This window comes from Tachyglossus aculeatus, chromosome 9 (genome assembly GCF_015852505.1).
Source record: "Tachyglossus aculeatus isolate mTacAcu1 chromosome 9, mTacAcu1.pri, whole genome shotgun sequence".
NCBI lineage: Eukaryota > Metazoa > Chordata > Mammalia > Monotremata > Tachyglossidae > Tachyglossus > Tachyglossus aculeatus.
Window position 1 is genome coordinate 41,795,001 of NC_052074.1, and position 16,419 is coordinate 41,811,419.

The 16,419-nt window shown below is 52.2% G+C and overlaps 2 protein-coding genes across 5 annotated transcripts in view; one reads left to right on the forward strand and one right to left on the reverse strand.

Moving 5' to 3' along the window:
• The window catches only part of ACVR2A (activin A receptor type 2A), a 100,899-nt gene extending 97,191 nt beyond the window's left edge, over positions 1-3,708 (forward strand). Inside the window, exons 9-11 of the mRNA XM_038751126.1 lie at positions 2,135-2,273; positions 2,386-2,516; positions 2,821-3,708. Coding sequence (XP_038607054.1) covers positions 2,135-2,273; positions 2,386-2,516; positions 2,821-3,015 — 465 coding nt within the window. The 3' untranslated portion in view covers positions 3,016-3,708. The remainder of the gene's footprint in view (positions 1-2,134; positions 2,274-2,385; positions 2,517-2,820) is intronic.
• Positions 3,709-15,198: 11,490 nt separating this feature from the next.
• The window catches only part of ORC4 (origin recognition complex subunit 4), a 58,596-nt gene continuing 57,375 nt past the window's right edge, over positions 15,199-16,419 (reverse strand). For all 4 annotated transcript variants that reach the window (XM_038751140.1, XM_038751139.1, XM_038751136.1 and 1 more), the window contains one exon: positions 15,199-15,616. In XM_038751140.1, coding sequence (XP_038607068.1) covers positions 15,428-15,616 — 189 coding nt within the window. In that variant the 3' untranslated portion in view covers positions 15,199-15,427. The remainder of the gene's footprint in view (positions 15,617-16,419) is intronic.

The window sequence follows — 16,419 nt, forward strand, 5'->3', positions numbered from 1 at the left end:
GGCTGGAGTGGGGAGAGGCAGGAGGCAGGGAGGCCGGCGAGGAGGCGAGATAGGATCAGTGCTTGGATCGATGTGGTAACAGTTTAGATGGCGAGGAGAGGCGAGATTTTAGGGATGCCGGGAAGGTTGAGCCAACGGGATCCAGCGACAGATTGAACGTGTGGATTGAGTTGAGGATGACGCCAAGGTGACGGGCTTGGAAGGACGGTGCCGTCCACTGTCATGGGAAAGTTAGGGGGACATCAGGTTTTGGGCGGGCAGATAAGGAGCTCTGTTTTGGACACGTGAAATCTGAAGGGTTGGCGGAAAATCCAAGGAGAGATGCCTTGAAGGTAGGAAGAGATGAGGGACTGCGGAGAGGGAGAGACACCAGGGCTGGAGATGGAGATTTGGGAATTCGTTCGATCGTATTTATTGAGCCCTTACTGTGTGCAGAGCACCGTACTAAGCGCTTGGGAAGTCCAAGTCGGCCACAGATAGAGACGGGCCCTACCCGACAGCGGGCTCACAGGCTGGAAGAGGGAGGCAGACGACAAAACAAAACATGTGGACGGGTGTCACGTCGTCAGAACAAATAGGATTAAAGCTAGACTGTGAGCCCGATGTCGGGTAGGGACCATCTCTATGTTGCCGACTTGTACTTCCCAAGCGCTTAGTGCAGTGCTCTGCACACAGTAAGCGCTCAATAAATGCGATTGAATGAATGAATGAATAGATGCACATCCTGAACTAAATAGAACAGTAAATATGTACAAGTAAAATAAATCCTCCTTCCCCTCCCTACAGCACCTGTATATATGTATATATGTTTGTACATATTTATTACTCTATTTATTGATTGATTTTATTTGTACATATTTATTCTATTTATTTTATTTTTTTAATATGTTTTGTTCTCTATCTCCCCCTTCTAGACTGTGAGCCCACTGTTGGGTAGGGACCGTCTCTATATGTTGCCAACTTGTACTTCCCAAGCCGCTTAGTCCAGTGCTCCGCACACAGTAAGCGCTCAATAAATACGTTTGAATGAATGAATGAATAAATCGAGTAATAAATCTGTGCAAACATATTACAGGTGCTGTGGGGAGGGGAAGGAGGTAGGGCAGGGGAGATAGGGACATATTTATTTTATTTTGTTAATATGTTTTGTTTTGTTGTCCGTCTCCCCCTTCTAGACTGTGAGCCCGCTGTTGGGTAGGGACCCTCTCTATATGTTGCCAGCTTGTACTTCCCAAGCGCTTAGTACAGTGCTCTGCACACAGTAAGTGCTCAATAAATACGATTGAATGAATGAATGAATGAGGAGAGGAAAAAGGGGGCTCAGTCCAGGAATCATCCTCAAGAGGTGGTACCCGAAGCCATGGGGGCGAATGAGTTCTCCAAGGGAGTGGGTAGAGATGGAAAATAGGCAGTGATCCAGAATTGAACCTTGAGGGATCCCCACAGCCAGGGGGTGGGAAGTGGAGGAGGAGCCCACGAAGGAGACTGGGAATGAACGGCCGGAGAGATAGGAGGAGAAGCAGGAGAGGGCAGTGTCAGTGAGAAGGGAGAGGTCCGTAGCGTCAAAAGCAGCCGAGAGGTGGAGGAGGATCAGGCCCACTGTTGGGTAGGGACTGTCTCTATATGTTGCCAATTTGTACTTCCCAAGCGCTTAGTACAGTGCTCTGCGCATAGTAAGCGCTCAATAAATACGATTGATGATGATGACGGAGTCGAGGCCGTTGGGTTTGGCAAGGAGGAGACCATCGGTGACCCCTGAGAGGGTGGTTTCCCTGGAGCGGCGGGGGCGGAAGCCCGATCGGAGGAAGCCAGGGAGGGAATCGGAGGAGACGAACCCGAGGCAGCAGGTGGAGGCAACTCGCCCGAGGAATTTGAAGAGGAACGGTAGGCGGGAGAGGGGTTGATGACCGGAGGGTCGAAGGAGGGATCTTTTAGGCCAGAGCCGCCGGGGGGAAGAAGCCGTCGGAGGGACAGCCAACCGTTGAAGTTCCGGGTTAAAGCGGCCCGCCGGGCTGGGCACCGGACCTGAGCCCCTTGGTTCCCGGCCTCGGGCGGGAGACCCCACCTCCGCGGGGCCTGGCTCGGGAGACGGCGCCAGCCAACCCCCCGGAACAGGTGGTCCTCTCCCCCCCAGGTGGGGACGCGCCGCTACATGGCCCCGGAGGTGCTGGAGGGCGCCATCAACTTCCAGAGGGACGCCTTTCTGCGGATAGACATGTACGCCACGGGGCTGGTGCTCTGGGAGCTGGCCTCCCGCTGCACCGCCGCAGACGGTGAGCGGGGGCCGCGGGGGCCCGGGGGAGCCGCGGGGGCCCGGGGGGCGGGGGGCCGGGGCCGCGCGGGGGGCCGGGGGAGCTCACGGGACTCCCCCCGTTGGGCCGGCAGGCCCCGTGGACGAGTACATGCTGCCCTTCGAGGAGGAGATCGGCCAGCACCCGTCCCTGGAAGACATGCAGGAGGTGGTGGTGCACAAAAAGAAGCGGCCCGTTCTGAGGGAGTGCTGGCAGAAACACGCCGTGAGTCGCGCGGGGGGGCTCCGGGGGGGCCGTCCGGCGGCGGGGGCGCCTCCGCCTGAGATTCCCGAAGGCGCTCACCGGGGATTGCGGGAAGGCCCCGGGCCCGGGGGGCGGGAGGACGCCGGCCATAGGGGAACTAGCCGGCTTCCGTTCGAGGCGGCGGGTGTGGGGGGATTTCAGGAAGGGGCCAACAGGCATCCGGCCACAATGGGACTATCAGCCCCCCAACCCCGCGACACCCGCAGACCCGCACCCGGGCAGACCCAGGTGCGAACGCGTGGCGCTCTGGCTTGCCTCACTCCAGGGGATGGCCATGCTCTGTGAGACCATAGAGGAGTGCTGGGATCACGACGCAGAAGCCCGCCTGTCGGCCGGCTGCGTGGAAGAGCGGATCGGCCAGATGCAGAGACTCACAAGTATTATCACCACAGAGGACATTGTGACAGTGGTCACCATGGTGACAAACGTTGACTTTCCTCCCAAAGAGTCCAGCCTATGATAGGTGCGGCGGTCACCCCGCCTCCCCGCCCCTTTCCTCCTCCTCCTCCCTCTCCTCCTCCTCCTCCTCCTCCCGCCCGGCCCCGAGCAACGGACTCCGAGCCGCCGGATTTCCGGGGACCCCGCGAGGAGCCAGCGGACTTTCGGGAAGGACGGTAAGGCGGCCGTCTTGGCTGCGGCCCGGGTCCCGCGGAGAAGCGGCAGGCTCGAAGGGGACGGACGGCGAGGGAGAGGCGCGCGAAGGAGCCCGCGGCGCCGGGACAGAGCGAGGGTTGCGGAACCGACGTCGGGTTTCTTAAAACGTCCGTCCGGAGAGACTGATTCCTTAAATGAACTACTGCTATTTTTTTTAAATCGGGGAAAAAAAAAAAAAGAAAAAAAGAGAAAAGAAAGACCCACCGGAGTTTCGTTTCAGATTTCAGAAAAAGGGTAACTTGTTTTTATTGCATTTGCTGTTGTGTTTCTATAAATGACTCTTGTAATGCCAATATGCCACAGCTTGTGAATGTTTAGTGTGCTGCTGTTCCGTGTACATAAACAACAAGTAATCAGAGTGGGATACATTTAAAAGAGGCTTCCAAGCATTACTCTAACCTCCCTCAACAAGGTATACCTCAGTTCCACGGTTGCTAAATTATAAGGTTGAAAACACTAACAGATTTGAATAATAAACCGATCCGTGTTTTTGTAATGACGCAGTACCAACGCCCGGTGTTATTTCAAGGGCGGGGAAGGCGCCAGGCCACCCGGGGGAAGCGACCGGCCGCGAGTCGCCCCGTTCCTGGACGCGGCGATCCCAGTCCTCCGGGTTTCCCGGCTTCGGGCCGGCTTTTCCCCCCCGCCCCGGCACCGCATTTCCTCGCTCCACCTCGGGTCGGCTGGGTCCGAGGGATAGCGGGAAATACGGGTCGGGCCGGAATTCCTCCCCCTCTCCCGCGCCGAGACTAAGGGGGCTGCGCTTCCTGGTAGGATGTCACCGCTCCAGAACAAAAATCAGGGACAGCCCGTCACGCTTAACAACTCGAAATATGCAATCCCGATCCCGAGGTAACCCGTGGAGCGTAGGTAAGCGGAAAACCGCGCCGTCGTCGCCGGTTTAGGACGTCGGGCTCGGGATGCCGTCGCCGCCTTCCACGCGCGGAAGCGGAGAAGAGTCGACGGGCCGGGGAAGACCCACCGCCACCCTAGGAAGAACGCGGTCAGACCGTTGCCCGGAATCGGCGTCTTTTCCTAAAATAACGCTCCGCGGCCGAACCGCCAGCCAGTATTAGACGAGCGCACGCTTCGTCGGGTCATTTCTTAAAAATCCCGCGTTAGGTTTTTTAAAGGAATTTTTTAATCGTCACGATCAGGAACTCACTGTGAATAAGTTATCTTCAGCCGGTTCTCAGCCCACACCCAAGACGCTACATTTTACGTAGAATATGCACTTAATCTCTGGGAACGGATCAAGGTTAGGGAATGAACGGGAAGAACGCCGGGGGGGGGGACGGGATCTGGAGGCGAGGGCGGAGTCCGCTGGGGAATCGCGCTTCCCGCCCCGGGTGGGCCGTCGGCAGCGGGGGATGCCCGCCCTCCCCGCCGACGCCCCTCGGTCTTCGCGGGAGGGGAAAGCCGTTTTTTTTTTTAAGGAATCCGGGGCGTCGTACTCACCGTAGCTAGCCGATTTTACGATGTATCCTTTGGAAAACGACGTCGGTGGTCCGACCCTTTTTCTAATCAGTGACGTGAGAATGGTGCAGTGACCCCGTCCCGATACCTAGTCGTGTTGCCGTTTCCCCCTTCCCGCGGGGGCCTCGGTTTCCCGCCGCCGGAGGGACGGGCCGGGGGGATCCGGCCTTCCCGGCGGCCTCGGCCGCTCCTCCCGATTAGACGCTTTAGGCAGTTGTGAGCATGTGAAGTGTGACTCCTCTTTGTATTCTAGGTACCTTTTGAATTCCACACCGGAGGCTGTACCTCCCCACTGTCGCTCCCTCAATTTGCGCCGGCCTTCATGGCGGCGGGTGGAAAACGCAGAGCGGGAGAGAAATAAGATGATCCGCGAACGCTTTTTCGGAATTCGATCCCCAGATCCCCGCGGCGTGGATTTCTTTCCTTTATCTTTCTTTCCCGGCGCGTCAGGCGACTTTTCTGGGACGAAAACAAAGCTTCGCGTCGCCTCGAGATAGAGTTGGGGACGAAAGGCCCACTTCGCGCGCTCTCCCCCCTCCCCGAGTTCACTGAAAAAACGAACTGCTGATTATTATCATTTTAGGGGAGGTGGCTCCTCCAGACCCTCCCGGTTTCTCTTTTTTACCTTTTTAACGGATTACTTTTTAGGAACATTTGGACTGTCGTGCGTTAGATCGTTGACCGGTTTACGGGCAAACCGGGAAAGTAGCATCTCTCAATTGACCATCGTTTACCTCAGATATCCAACCAGCAGTACGTTTTTACGCGGTCTCGATCCATATGCTATTTGTTACCTCTTCAGAACCTTGGTAAGCGATTATTTTAGCTTTATTCTCTGTATTTCTTGTCGGTGTTTTGGGGCACAGGATATTGTACTACTGTCAAACTGTACTTGCTCTCTTTTTTTTTTGCAAGTATCAAAAAAAAGAGGAAAAACGAATAAAAAAAAAAAAAGGCCCTACCCTGGAGGAAAAAAAAAAAAAAGTGATTGTTAAATATTGTACAAAGAAAATGTATGCTCTTCCCGACCCCAGAGTTAAATAAAAAAACAAGTGACTACTGGATGGTGTGCCAGTGCGGTGTCTGTCCGTCTTGTCTTGTTTTCTCTTAATGATGGCATTTTTTAAGCGCTTACTATGTGCAAAGCACTGTTTTGAGCGCCGGGGAGGTTATAAGGTGATCAGGTTGTCCCGCGGCGGGCTCACGCTCCTTGTCTTATTTTCTTTTGGCTCCCGGGCAGAGAAAACTTGCTGAGCTGCTCTCCGAGCGGGATCCGGCCTCCTGCGGACTGGAAGTCCCAGATAATAATAATAATCATCAATCAATCAATCGTATTTATTGAGCGCTTACTGAGTGCAGAGCGCTGTACTAAGCGTGGGAGTAATGATAATGTTAGTATTTGTTTAGCGCTTAGTATGTGCCAAGCACTGTTTTAAGCGCCATGGGGGGAGACAAGGTGATCAAGGTTGTCCCCCGTGGGGCTCACGGTCTTCATCCCCATTTGACGGATGAGGGAACTGAGGCCCAGAGAAGCAAAGTGACTTGCCCAAAGTCCCACAACTGACAGGCGGCGGAGCCGGGATTCGAACCCACGACCTCCGACTCCCAAGCCCGGGCTCTCTCCACTGAGTCAAGCTGCGTCTCCATTAATAACGACGGTATTGGTCAAGCGCTTACTATGTGCCGAGCGCTGTTCTAAGCGCTGGGGGAGATACAAGGTGATCAGATTGTCCCATGTGAGGCTCACGGTCTTCACCCCCATCTTGCAGATGAGAGAAGTGAGGCGACTTGCCCAAAGTCACACAGCTGAAAAGCGGCGGAGCTGGGATTCGAACCCATGACCTCTGACTCCCAAACCCGGGCTCTTCCCACTGAGCCACGCTGCTTCAGATCTGTGTCTCTCCCAGTCTAGGAAGAAGTGGTCCAGGCGAGGGTCATGGGTTTGAACTCCAGCTGTGTGACCTTGGGCAAGTCACTTCTCTTCTGTGGGCCTCAGTGACCTCACCTGCAAAATGGGGATGAAGACTGTGAGCCCCCCATGGGACACGGATTGTGTCCAACTCGATTTGCTTGTAACCACCCCAGCACTTGCTTAATAATAATAATCATAATGATGATGGCGTTTGTTAAGCGCTTACTATGTGCAAAGCACTGTTCTAAGCGCTGGGGGGGATACAAGGTGATCACGTCATTCATCCAGTTGTATTTATTGAGCACTTACTGTGTGCAGAGCACTGTACTAAGCGCTTGGGAAGTACAAATTGGCAACGGGTTCACAGTTCTAAAAGGGGGAGACGGATAACAAAACAAAACATGTGGACAGGTGTCAATACCATCAGAATAAACGGAATTCCCGACGTGGGGCTCACAGTCTTCATCCCCATTTGACAGAAGAGGTAACTGAGGCTCAGAGAAGTTAAGTGACATGTCCAAGGTCACACAGCAGATGTGGCGGAGGTTTGAACCCACAACCTCTGACTCCCAAGCCCGGGCTCTTTCCACTGAAGCCTCGCTGCTTCAGATCTGTTTCTCTCCCAGTCTAGGTGTCTATCATATAATAATAATAATAAAATAATAAAGCACTGTTCTAAGCGCTGGGGGGTGGGTGGGGGGATACAAGGTGATCGTGTTGTCCCACGTGGGGCTCCCAGTCTTCATTCCCATTTTACAGATGAGGGAACTGAGGCTCAGAGAAGTGAAGCGACTTGCCCAAAGTCACCCAGCTGACAAGTGGCAGAGGCGGGATTAGAACCCACGACCAGGCCAGGGCTCTTTCCACTGAGCCACGCTGCTTCTCTAAAACACGCTGCTTAATACAGTGTGAGGCCCAGAGCGCTTAACAAATTATTATTATTCTTCCTATTATAGCGGCCGACTGGACCCTAGGAAGGACCGAAGATTGGAGGGCCGGGGGGAGCAAAATCTTTTCCTTTTCCTTTTTTCTCAGAGTTGGGAGGGACGGGGCTCCGGGCCAGGAGCCTAACCAGGAGAATCCCGGCGGGAAGGAGAAGTGGCGCGGCCCTGAGCCGTCTGTGCCTTCCTCCTCCCTCATCTTCCTCCCTCGTGCCTGAAAGAGCCCAACGCAAAACGTGAGTGTGACGCTACTTTGGATGATGATGATAAGCGCTTACTATAATAATAATAATAATAATAATAATAATGGCATTTCTTACTACGCGCAAAGCACCGTTCTAAGCGCTGGGGAGGATACAAGGTGATCAGGTTGTCCCACGTGGGGGGGCTCACAGTCTTCATCCCCATTTTACAGATGAGGGAAGTGAAGTGACTCGCCCAAAGTCACCCAGCTGACAAGTGGCGGAGCCAGGATTTGAACCCATGACCTCTGACTCCAGAGCCCGGGCTCTTTCCACTGAGCCACGCTGCTTCTCTATGCGCTTACTATGTGCACAGCGCTGTTCTAAGCGCTGGGGAGGTTACAAGGTGATCAGTTGCTCCCACGGGGCGCTCACGGTCTTTAGCCCCATTTTACAGATGAGGGAACTGAGGCCCAGAGAAGTGAAGTGGCTTGCCCAGAGCACTGTACTAAGCGCTTGGTAAGTCCAAGTCGGCAACATCTAGAGACGGTCCCTATTCATTCAATCGTATTTATTGAGCACTTACTGTGTGCAGAGCACTGTACTAAGCGCTTGGGAAGTACAAGTTGGCAACATCTAGAGACGGTCCCTACCCAACAACGGGCTCACAGGCTAGAAGGGGGGGACAGACAACAAAACGAAACATGCAGACAGGGGTCAAGTCATCAGAATAAATAGAAATAAAGCTATATACCCATTATTAACAAAATAAATAGAATAGTAAATATGTACAAGTAAAATAAATAAGAGTATTTTTTAGCCTCTTAGTAGGTGTCAAGCACTGTTCCAGAGAAGCAGTGTGGCTCAGTGGAAAGAGCCTGGGCTTGGGAGTTTGAGGTCATGGGTTCTAATTCCGGCTCCACCACATCTGCTGTGTGACCTTGGGCAAGTCACTTCACTTCTCTGGGCCTCAGTTCCCTCATCTGTGAAATGGGGATGAAGACTGTGAGCCCCCCGTGGGACAACCTGATCACCTTGTATCCATTCATTAATTCATTCAGTCGCATTTATTGAGCGCTTACTATGTGCAGAGCACTGCACTAAGCGCTTGGGAAGTCCAAGTTGGCAACAAATAGAGACGGTCCCTACCCAACAGCGGGCTCACAGTCTACAAGGGGGAGACAGACAACAAAACAAAACATATTAAGAAAATAAAAGAAACAGAATAAATACGTGCAAATAAGAGTAATAAATACGTACAAACATATATACATATATACCTTGTATCCTCCCCAGTGCTTAGAACAGTGCTTGGCACATAGTAAGCGCTTAACAAATGCCAGTATTATTATTATTATTATAAGCACTTAACAAATGCCAGTATTATTATTATTATTATAAGCACTTAACAAATGCCAGTATTATTATTATTATTATTATTATAAGCACTTAACAAATGCCAGTATTATTATTATTATTATTATTATTATTAGAGAGCAGCAGTCAGTGACTCTCCCGGATGCGCATTCTGCAGGCTGACCAGCAGAGGGCAGCACCCCCTGCCCGCCACCACAACACCACTTCCAACTTGTCCTTCCCAAGCGCTTAGCACAGTGCTCTGCACACAGTAAGCGCTCAATAAATACGATTGAATGAGTGAATGAATGAGTGACTCGATTGCAATCACCTTCAAAGCCCTACTGAGAGCTCACCTCCTCCAGGAGGCCTTCCCACACTGAGCCCCCTCTTTCCTCTCCCCCTCCCCATCCCCCCCGCCCTACCTCCTTCCCCTTCCCACAGCACCTGTATAGATGGATATATGTTTGTATGCATTTATTACTCTTTTATTTGTACATATTTATTCTATTTTGCTAATATGTTTTGTCGTCTGTCTCCCCCTCCTGGATGTGAGCCCGCTGTTGGGTAGGGACCGTCTCTGTATGTTGCCGACTTGTCCTTCCCAAGCGCTTAGTGCAGTGCTCTGCACACAGTGAGCGCTCAATAAATGTGATTGAATGAATGGATGAATGAATGCCCTTTTACTCGTACATATTTATTCTATTTTATTTTGTTAATATGTTCCATTTTGTTGTCTGTCTCCCCCTTCTAGACTGTGAGCCCACTGTTGGGGAGGGACCGTCTCTATCTGTTGCCAACTTGGACTTCCCAAGCGCTTAATACGGTGCTGTGCACACAGTATGTGCTCAATAAATATGAGTGAATGAATGAATGAGGGAATGAATGAATAATAATAATAATGTTGGTATTTGTTAAGCGCTTACTATGTGCAAAGCACTGCTCTATAAGCGCTCGGGGGAACACAAGGATATGAGGTTGTCCCACGGGGGGCTCACAGTCTTAATCCCCATTTTACAGATGAGGGAACTGAGGCACACAGAAGGAAATGACTTGCCCAAGGTCACACAGCAGATATGTGGGGGAGGGAGGGAGGGAGGGAGGGATGGATGGATGGATGGATGGATGGATGGATGGATGGATGGATGGATGGATGGATGGATGGATGGATGGATGGATGGATGGATGGATGGATGGATGGATGGATGGATGGATGGATGGATGGATGAATGAATGAATGAATGAATGAATGAATGAATGAATGATGCCATCCATCCGGCGGTGATTTTAATTCACTGCGGACTGGCCTGGATTGCCCTCCGGCCCCGCCCAGACGGCCCTGCTCTCGCGAGATCGGTCGGCCGCGGGGCGGTTCACGCCTTGATCTCGCGAGACCTCCCGGCGGGTGGGCGGGCGGGCTCCTGGGCCGGAAGTGAGGGGAGAGGCCAGGCCGGCCGGAAGCGGAAGTGTGGAGCCGGAAGTCGGGCGCCGGAAGCCGGAAGTCGGGTCCGTCTGGCGGGTAGGCGTCGGGAGCGGCCCCCAGCGTTTAGCGCAGTGCGGCGATGCGGGGCCCCTTCGCCCCTTCTTCTCTTTCCCTTTTATTTTATTAATAGCAATAAAAACGAGGGCATTTATTCATTGCTTTCTATGTGCCAAAGCACTGTTCTAAGCGCTGGGGTATGAGTAATTCAGTGTTAAGCACAGTAATAATAATAATAATGATGACATTTGTTAAGCGCTTACTATGTGCCAAGCACTGTTCTAAGCGCTGGGGGGGATACAAGGTGATCAGGTTGTCCCACTTGGGGCTCACAGTCTTAATCCCCATTTTTACAGATGAGGGAACGGAGGCTCAGAGAAGTGAAGTGACTTGCCCAAGGTCACACAGCAGACTTGTGGCGGAGCCGGGTTTCGAACCCACGACCTCTGACTCCAAAGCCCGGGCTCTTTCCACTGAGCCACGCTGCTTCTCTGGAACAGTGCTTGACGCCTACTAGTAATGGCTTAACAAATCCCATTATTAATGGTTTAACGGGCTTGGGAGTCAGAGGTTGTGGGTTCAAATCCCAGCTCTGCCAGCTGTCAGCTGGGTGACTTTGGGCCAGTCACTTCACTTCTCTGTGCCTCAGTTCCCTCATCTGGAAAATGGGGATGAAGACTATAGGACAATCTGCTCACCTTATATCCTCTCCAGTGCTTAGAACAGTGCTTGGCACATAGTAAGTGCTTGATAAATACCATCATTAAATTATTACTGGTCTTCTGTCTGCCGTCTCTTTGATCAGTTCCAGGTGGGCCCAAGGTGCTGTGGGATTTAATCAAAAGTAATAATGGTGGTATATAATAATCGTATTTGTTAAGCTATTACTACGCTTAATACTTAATATGCTTAATGACTATATAGAGTAGTATGCTATACTATGTTGAGCTACCTGAGAAGCAGCGTGGCTCAGTGGAAAGAGCCCGGGCTTTGGAGTCAGAGGTCATGAGTTCAAATCCCGACCCCACCATTTGTCAGCTGTGTGATTTTAGGCAATTCCCTTCACTTCTCTGGGCCTTAGTTACCTCATCTGTAAAATGGGGATGAAGACTGTGAGCCCCCCATGGGACAACCTGTTCACCCTGTAACCTCCCCAGCACTTAGAACAGTGCTTTGCACATAGCGCTTAATAAATGCCGTTATTATTATTCTAATGCCGGCTCTGCCACTTGTCAGTTGTGTGACTTTGGGCAAGTCACTTCACTTCTCTGGGCCTCAGTTCCCTCATCTGTTAAATGGGGATGAAGACCGTGAGCCCCCCGTGGGACAACCTGATCACCCTGTAACCTTCCCAGCGCTTAGAAGAGTGCTTTGCACATAGGAAGCACTTAATAAATGCCATTATTATGATGATGATTATCGTCCGTATCCCACCTGGGGCTCACAGTCTCATTCCCCATTTTACAGGTTGAGGGAACTGAGGCACAGAGAAGTGAAGTGATTGGCCCAAGGTCACCCAGCAGATGGGGTAGAGCTCACATAAGAGCCTACAACCTTCTGAGCCCCAGGCTGACACTCTGCCCACTAAGCCATGCTGCTCCCGTTGAGCACGTATTGTTTGTGAACCACTGTACTGAACGCTGGAGAAGACACAATATAGTCAGGTTCCGCACGGGGCTCACAGTCATAAGCAGGAGGGAGAAAAGGGATCGAATCCTCATTTTGCAGAGGAGGGAACTGAGGCACAGAGACATGACTTGCCCAAGCGGTGGAGGCAGGATTAGAACCCAGGTCCTCTGACTCCCAGCCCGGGCTCTTTCCTCTGCTGCTTCTCCTGTCTGGCCTAGAAAAGCAGCGTGGCTCAGTGGAAAGAGCCCGGGCTTTAGAGTCAGAGGTCACGGGTTCAAATCCCAGCTCCGCCAGCTGTCAGCTGTGTGACTTTGGGCAAGTCACTTCACTTCTCTGGATCTCAGTTCCCTCATCGGTAAAATGGGGATGAAGACTGAGCCCCTTGTGGGACAAGCTGATCAACTTGTAACCTCCCCAGCGCTTAGAAAAGTGTTTTGCACATAGTAAGCGCTTAATAAAAAATGCTGTCATCATCATTAGTAGAAAGAGCACGGCCCTATAGGTCAGGAGATCTAACCCCGGCTCCGTGACTTGCCTGCCATGTGACTTCTGCTCCACCTGTGCCTCAGTTTCCTTATAATAATAATGATGATGGCATTTATTAAGCGCTTACTATGTGCAAAGCACTGTTCTAAGTGTTGGGGAGGTTATAAGGTGATCAGGTTGTCCCACGTGGGGCTCACAGTCTTAATCCTCATTTTACAGATAAGGTAACTGAGGCCCAGAGAATAATAATAATAATAATAATGATGGCATTTATTAAGCGCTTACTTTGTGTAAAGCACTGCTGTAAGCACTGGGGAGGTTACAAGGTGATCAGCTCGTCCCACGTGGGGCTCACAGTCTTAATCCCCATTTCCCAGATGAGGTAACTGAGGCCCAGAGAAGTGAAGTGACTTGCCCAAAGTCACACAGCAGACAAGTGGCGGAGCCCGGATTTGAACCCATGACCTCTGACTCCAAAGCCCGGGCTCTTCCCACTGAGCCACGCTGCTTCTCTGTAACATGGGGATTCAATACTGGTTCACCCTCCCCCCCTAGACTGAGCACCATCTAATCATATTGTTTTTGCTTCAGCAATCGGCAGGAGTCCTTGACACATAATAATAATAATAATGATGGCATTTACGTGATTACTATTCATTCAATCGTATTTATTGAGCGCTTACTGTGTGCAGAGCACTGGGCTAAGCACTTGGGAAAGAACAAATGGGCAGCAGATGGAAACAGTCCCTACCCAACAACAGGCTCACAGGCTAGAAGGGGAGACAGACAACAAAACAAAACTATGTGCCAAGCACTCTTCTAAGCGCTGGGGTAGACACAAGGGTTGTCGCACAGGGGGGCTCACAGTCTTAATCCCCATTTTACAGATGAGGTAACTGAGGGAGAGAGAAGTGAAGTGGTTTGCTCAAGATCTGAGCTGACAAGTGGCAGAGCGGGGATTAGAACCCACGACCTCTGACTCCTGTGCTCTTTTCCCTAAGCCACGCTGCGTAGGAAGGGCTTAACAAATATGAGAATTATCATGACTGCCTGTTTTAATGGAAGAAAACATGCTCCGAGCTGCTTAACAGCTCTTTTTGTGCACGGTTGGGGGTGGCGAGCCGGCCTGGATCAATCAATCAATCAATCGTATTTATTGAGCGCTTACTGTGTGCAGAGCACTGTACTAAGCGCTTGGGAAGTACAAGTTGGCAACATATAGAGACGGTCCCTACCCAACAGTGGGCTCACAGCCTGGATAGCGTAAAGTGGCTGGATCCCGCACAATCCTTGGAGAGGGCTGGGTTTGTTTGCCTTTCACACTTGCTTCCACTGGCCCTGTTTGTTTCTGGAGGATGGAATCCTCATTTTATGTGGGATTATTTTTTCCTTTCTCCTCAAGGAGCCTTTTGCCCTTTAATGCCCGTCTCCCTTCTCCTGCCCACCTACCTCCCCCATGAACTAGTAGTCCACAACTTTTATCCGTTCCCCTCCCAGCCCATCTTGGGCCAACAAGGTCATTCCCGAGCCCAGGCCGGACGCTCGATCCTCCTTGCCTCTTCCAGCCTCCTCTCCTTTCCCTGGAGCGCCAGGGATGGGGAGGAATTGAGCAGCATCCCACCGGGCCGGCAGGGAGACAACCCGCCCAACGAGCCGCCCGCCCCCCAATCTGTTATCACCGCAACTAATGGAAAACAGGGCCGCGGCTCCTTGATTTACAAAAATTCGGCCCACAAAATAAATAATCTTCAGTCTGTTTTCTTGTAGGTAACTGTCTCCGATGACCGAAGGAATAACGCGACATTCCTTCGACGTTTCCCCACTAGGTCAAACCCTTTCCCGATTTTCCCACGGAAAGGGGCTGTGTTGTTTTTAATTTATGGGGCTACGTGCGTGCTTTCCGTTAGTTTTCTTTTTGTCCCCTGAAACGGGGCAGCCCGGCCGCCGGGCAGAGGAAAACCCGGCTCAGAACCCGCCGCGCTCACCCTGTTTTGAATCTTCGGGGTTCGAGCGACAACAGAGCCATCGCCGAGCAGCCGCTCTTTCCCCCTGCCCGTTCCGGTGCTTCCCGTTCTGGGCCGTCTCGCTTCCTTCTGCCTCAGCTGAAGGCGGAAGAACCGCCGAGGACAGAACGTAAACGCAATGGGGACTTTCCTCTTCTGAAGGAGAAGGTAGGCCCCCTTAGAAAAGCACTATTTCTCACGTGGGAAAATGAATTAACTCGAAACAGGCTGCCCGGATTAGGGGGGGTGTGATTTTAGCAGAGGCGGCACGGTAGAATTTGCACTCCGCCCTCCAAGCTTGTGAATGCGAACCGGATGAAAAGCGAGAACGAAACCTAATTTTCTGCCACTTTCCGCTGCAGGCGTGCTGAAATCTAACTAAGGGCAAGTCGGACTCGGGCAGAGTGTAAAACGGTCCCGTTGGGATTGTCCGGTACTGTCTGCATTCCCTGGGAATGATCAGAACCCAAGGACCAAACACTACTAATGAGAGTGAAATCAAAAGAATCCCACAGACGGGCCTCTTCCCCCGGGAACAGATACCATTTTTAATATTGAACGTGAAACTTGCATCGAGAACTTGGCCCCACCTTTCGCACTTCCGGCGTCAGAGTCTCGACGGACGTCTTCCTGCAAGGCCCGGAACGTGGAAAAAGTCGAGGAATCGTCACCCCTCCGACAAGCTCACGGGGCCGGGGGACAACGGAGGCCTCTGGAAGAATCCTCGGGGGGTGTCAAAGGTGGCCACCCCCTTCAGAGCCAGTTCAGCGAGGAGGCCGCCCACTGCCTCACGTCGGTGGGGCAGTTTGGGTACTTCTGCAGGGCATCCATAATCTGATTATTGTCCAGAAGCAGCTTCACGAGCTGATACTCTCTCTGGGTGTTTACCGAGGTCCGCTCCACCGCTTTGATTAGTTCTAGCCGTTGCAGGTGTTCGAAAGCCTGAAAGAACGGAGACGGGTCTCAGGCACGACAGAAGACGCCGGTACCGCTTCCAGGGGTGACCCTTTATCGTCATCATCAATCGTATTTATTGAGCGCTTACTGTGTGCAGAGCACTGTACTAAGCGCTTGGGAAGTACAAGTTGGCAACATACAGAGACGGTCCCTACCCAACAGCGGGCTCACAGTCTAAAAGGAGTCCGAGCTGCGTCGCCCGGCTCAAATTCTGGAGTGTCACTCGGTGTCTGGTTAGATTCTCCCCCTCTCCACCTCCCTCACCGCCCCCCAACCCCGCTTAGGAGAAGCAGGGTGGCTCAGTGGGAAGAGCCCGGGCTTGGGAGTCAGAGGTTGTGGGTTCGAATCCCGCCTCCGCCACTTGTCAGTTGGGTGACTGTGGGCAAGTCACTTCTCTGGGCCTCAGTGACCTCATCTGTAACACGGGGATTAAGCCTGTGAGCCCCATGTGCGACAACCTGACCACCTTGTATCCCCCCCCCCAGCGCTTAGAAAAGTGTTTCGCACATAGTAAGCGCTTAACAAATGCCATCGTTGTTATCCCCCGGAGCTGAGTGCGGGCAGGAGAGGCCAGCGCACCTCTGTCCATTGGAACCCCCCCAAAATCTCACTACAAACAGCTGTTTTGCTCCAAAAGCTTTCAGATACTTCATTTTCAAAGTACCCCCTTATCTAGCCCTCTCAGAAGCATGCTTCCAACACACCCGTCTCCCAGAATGTATATTTTCCTGGCATTCAGGAGTACAGAGGTGACCCTTGATTTTTCTGGGGGGAAAATTCAGCCACGA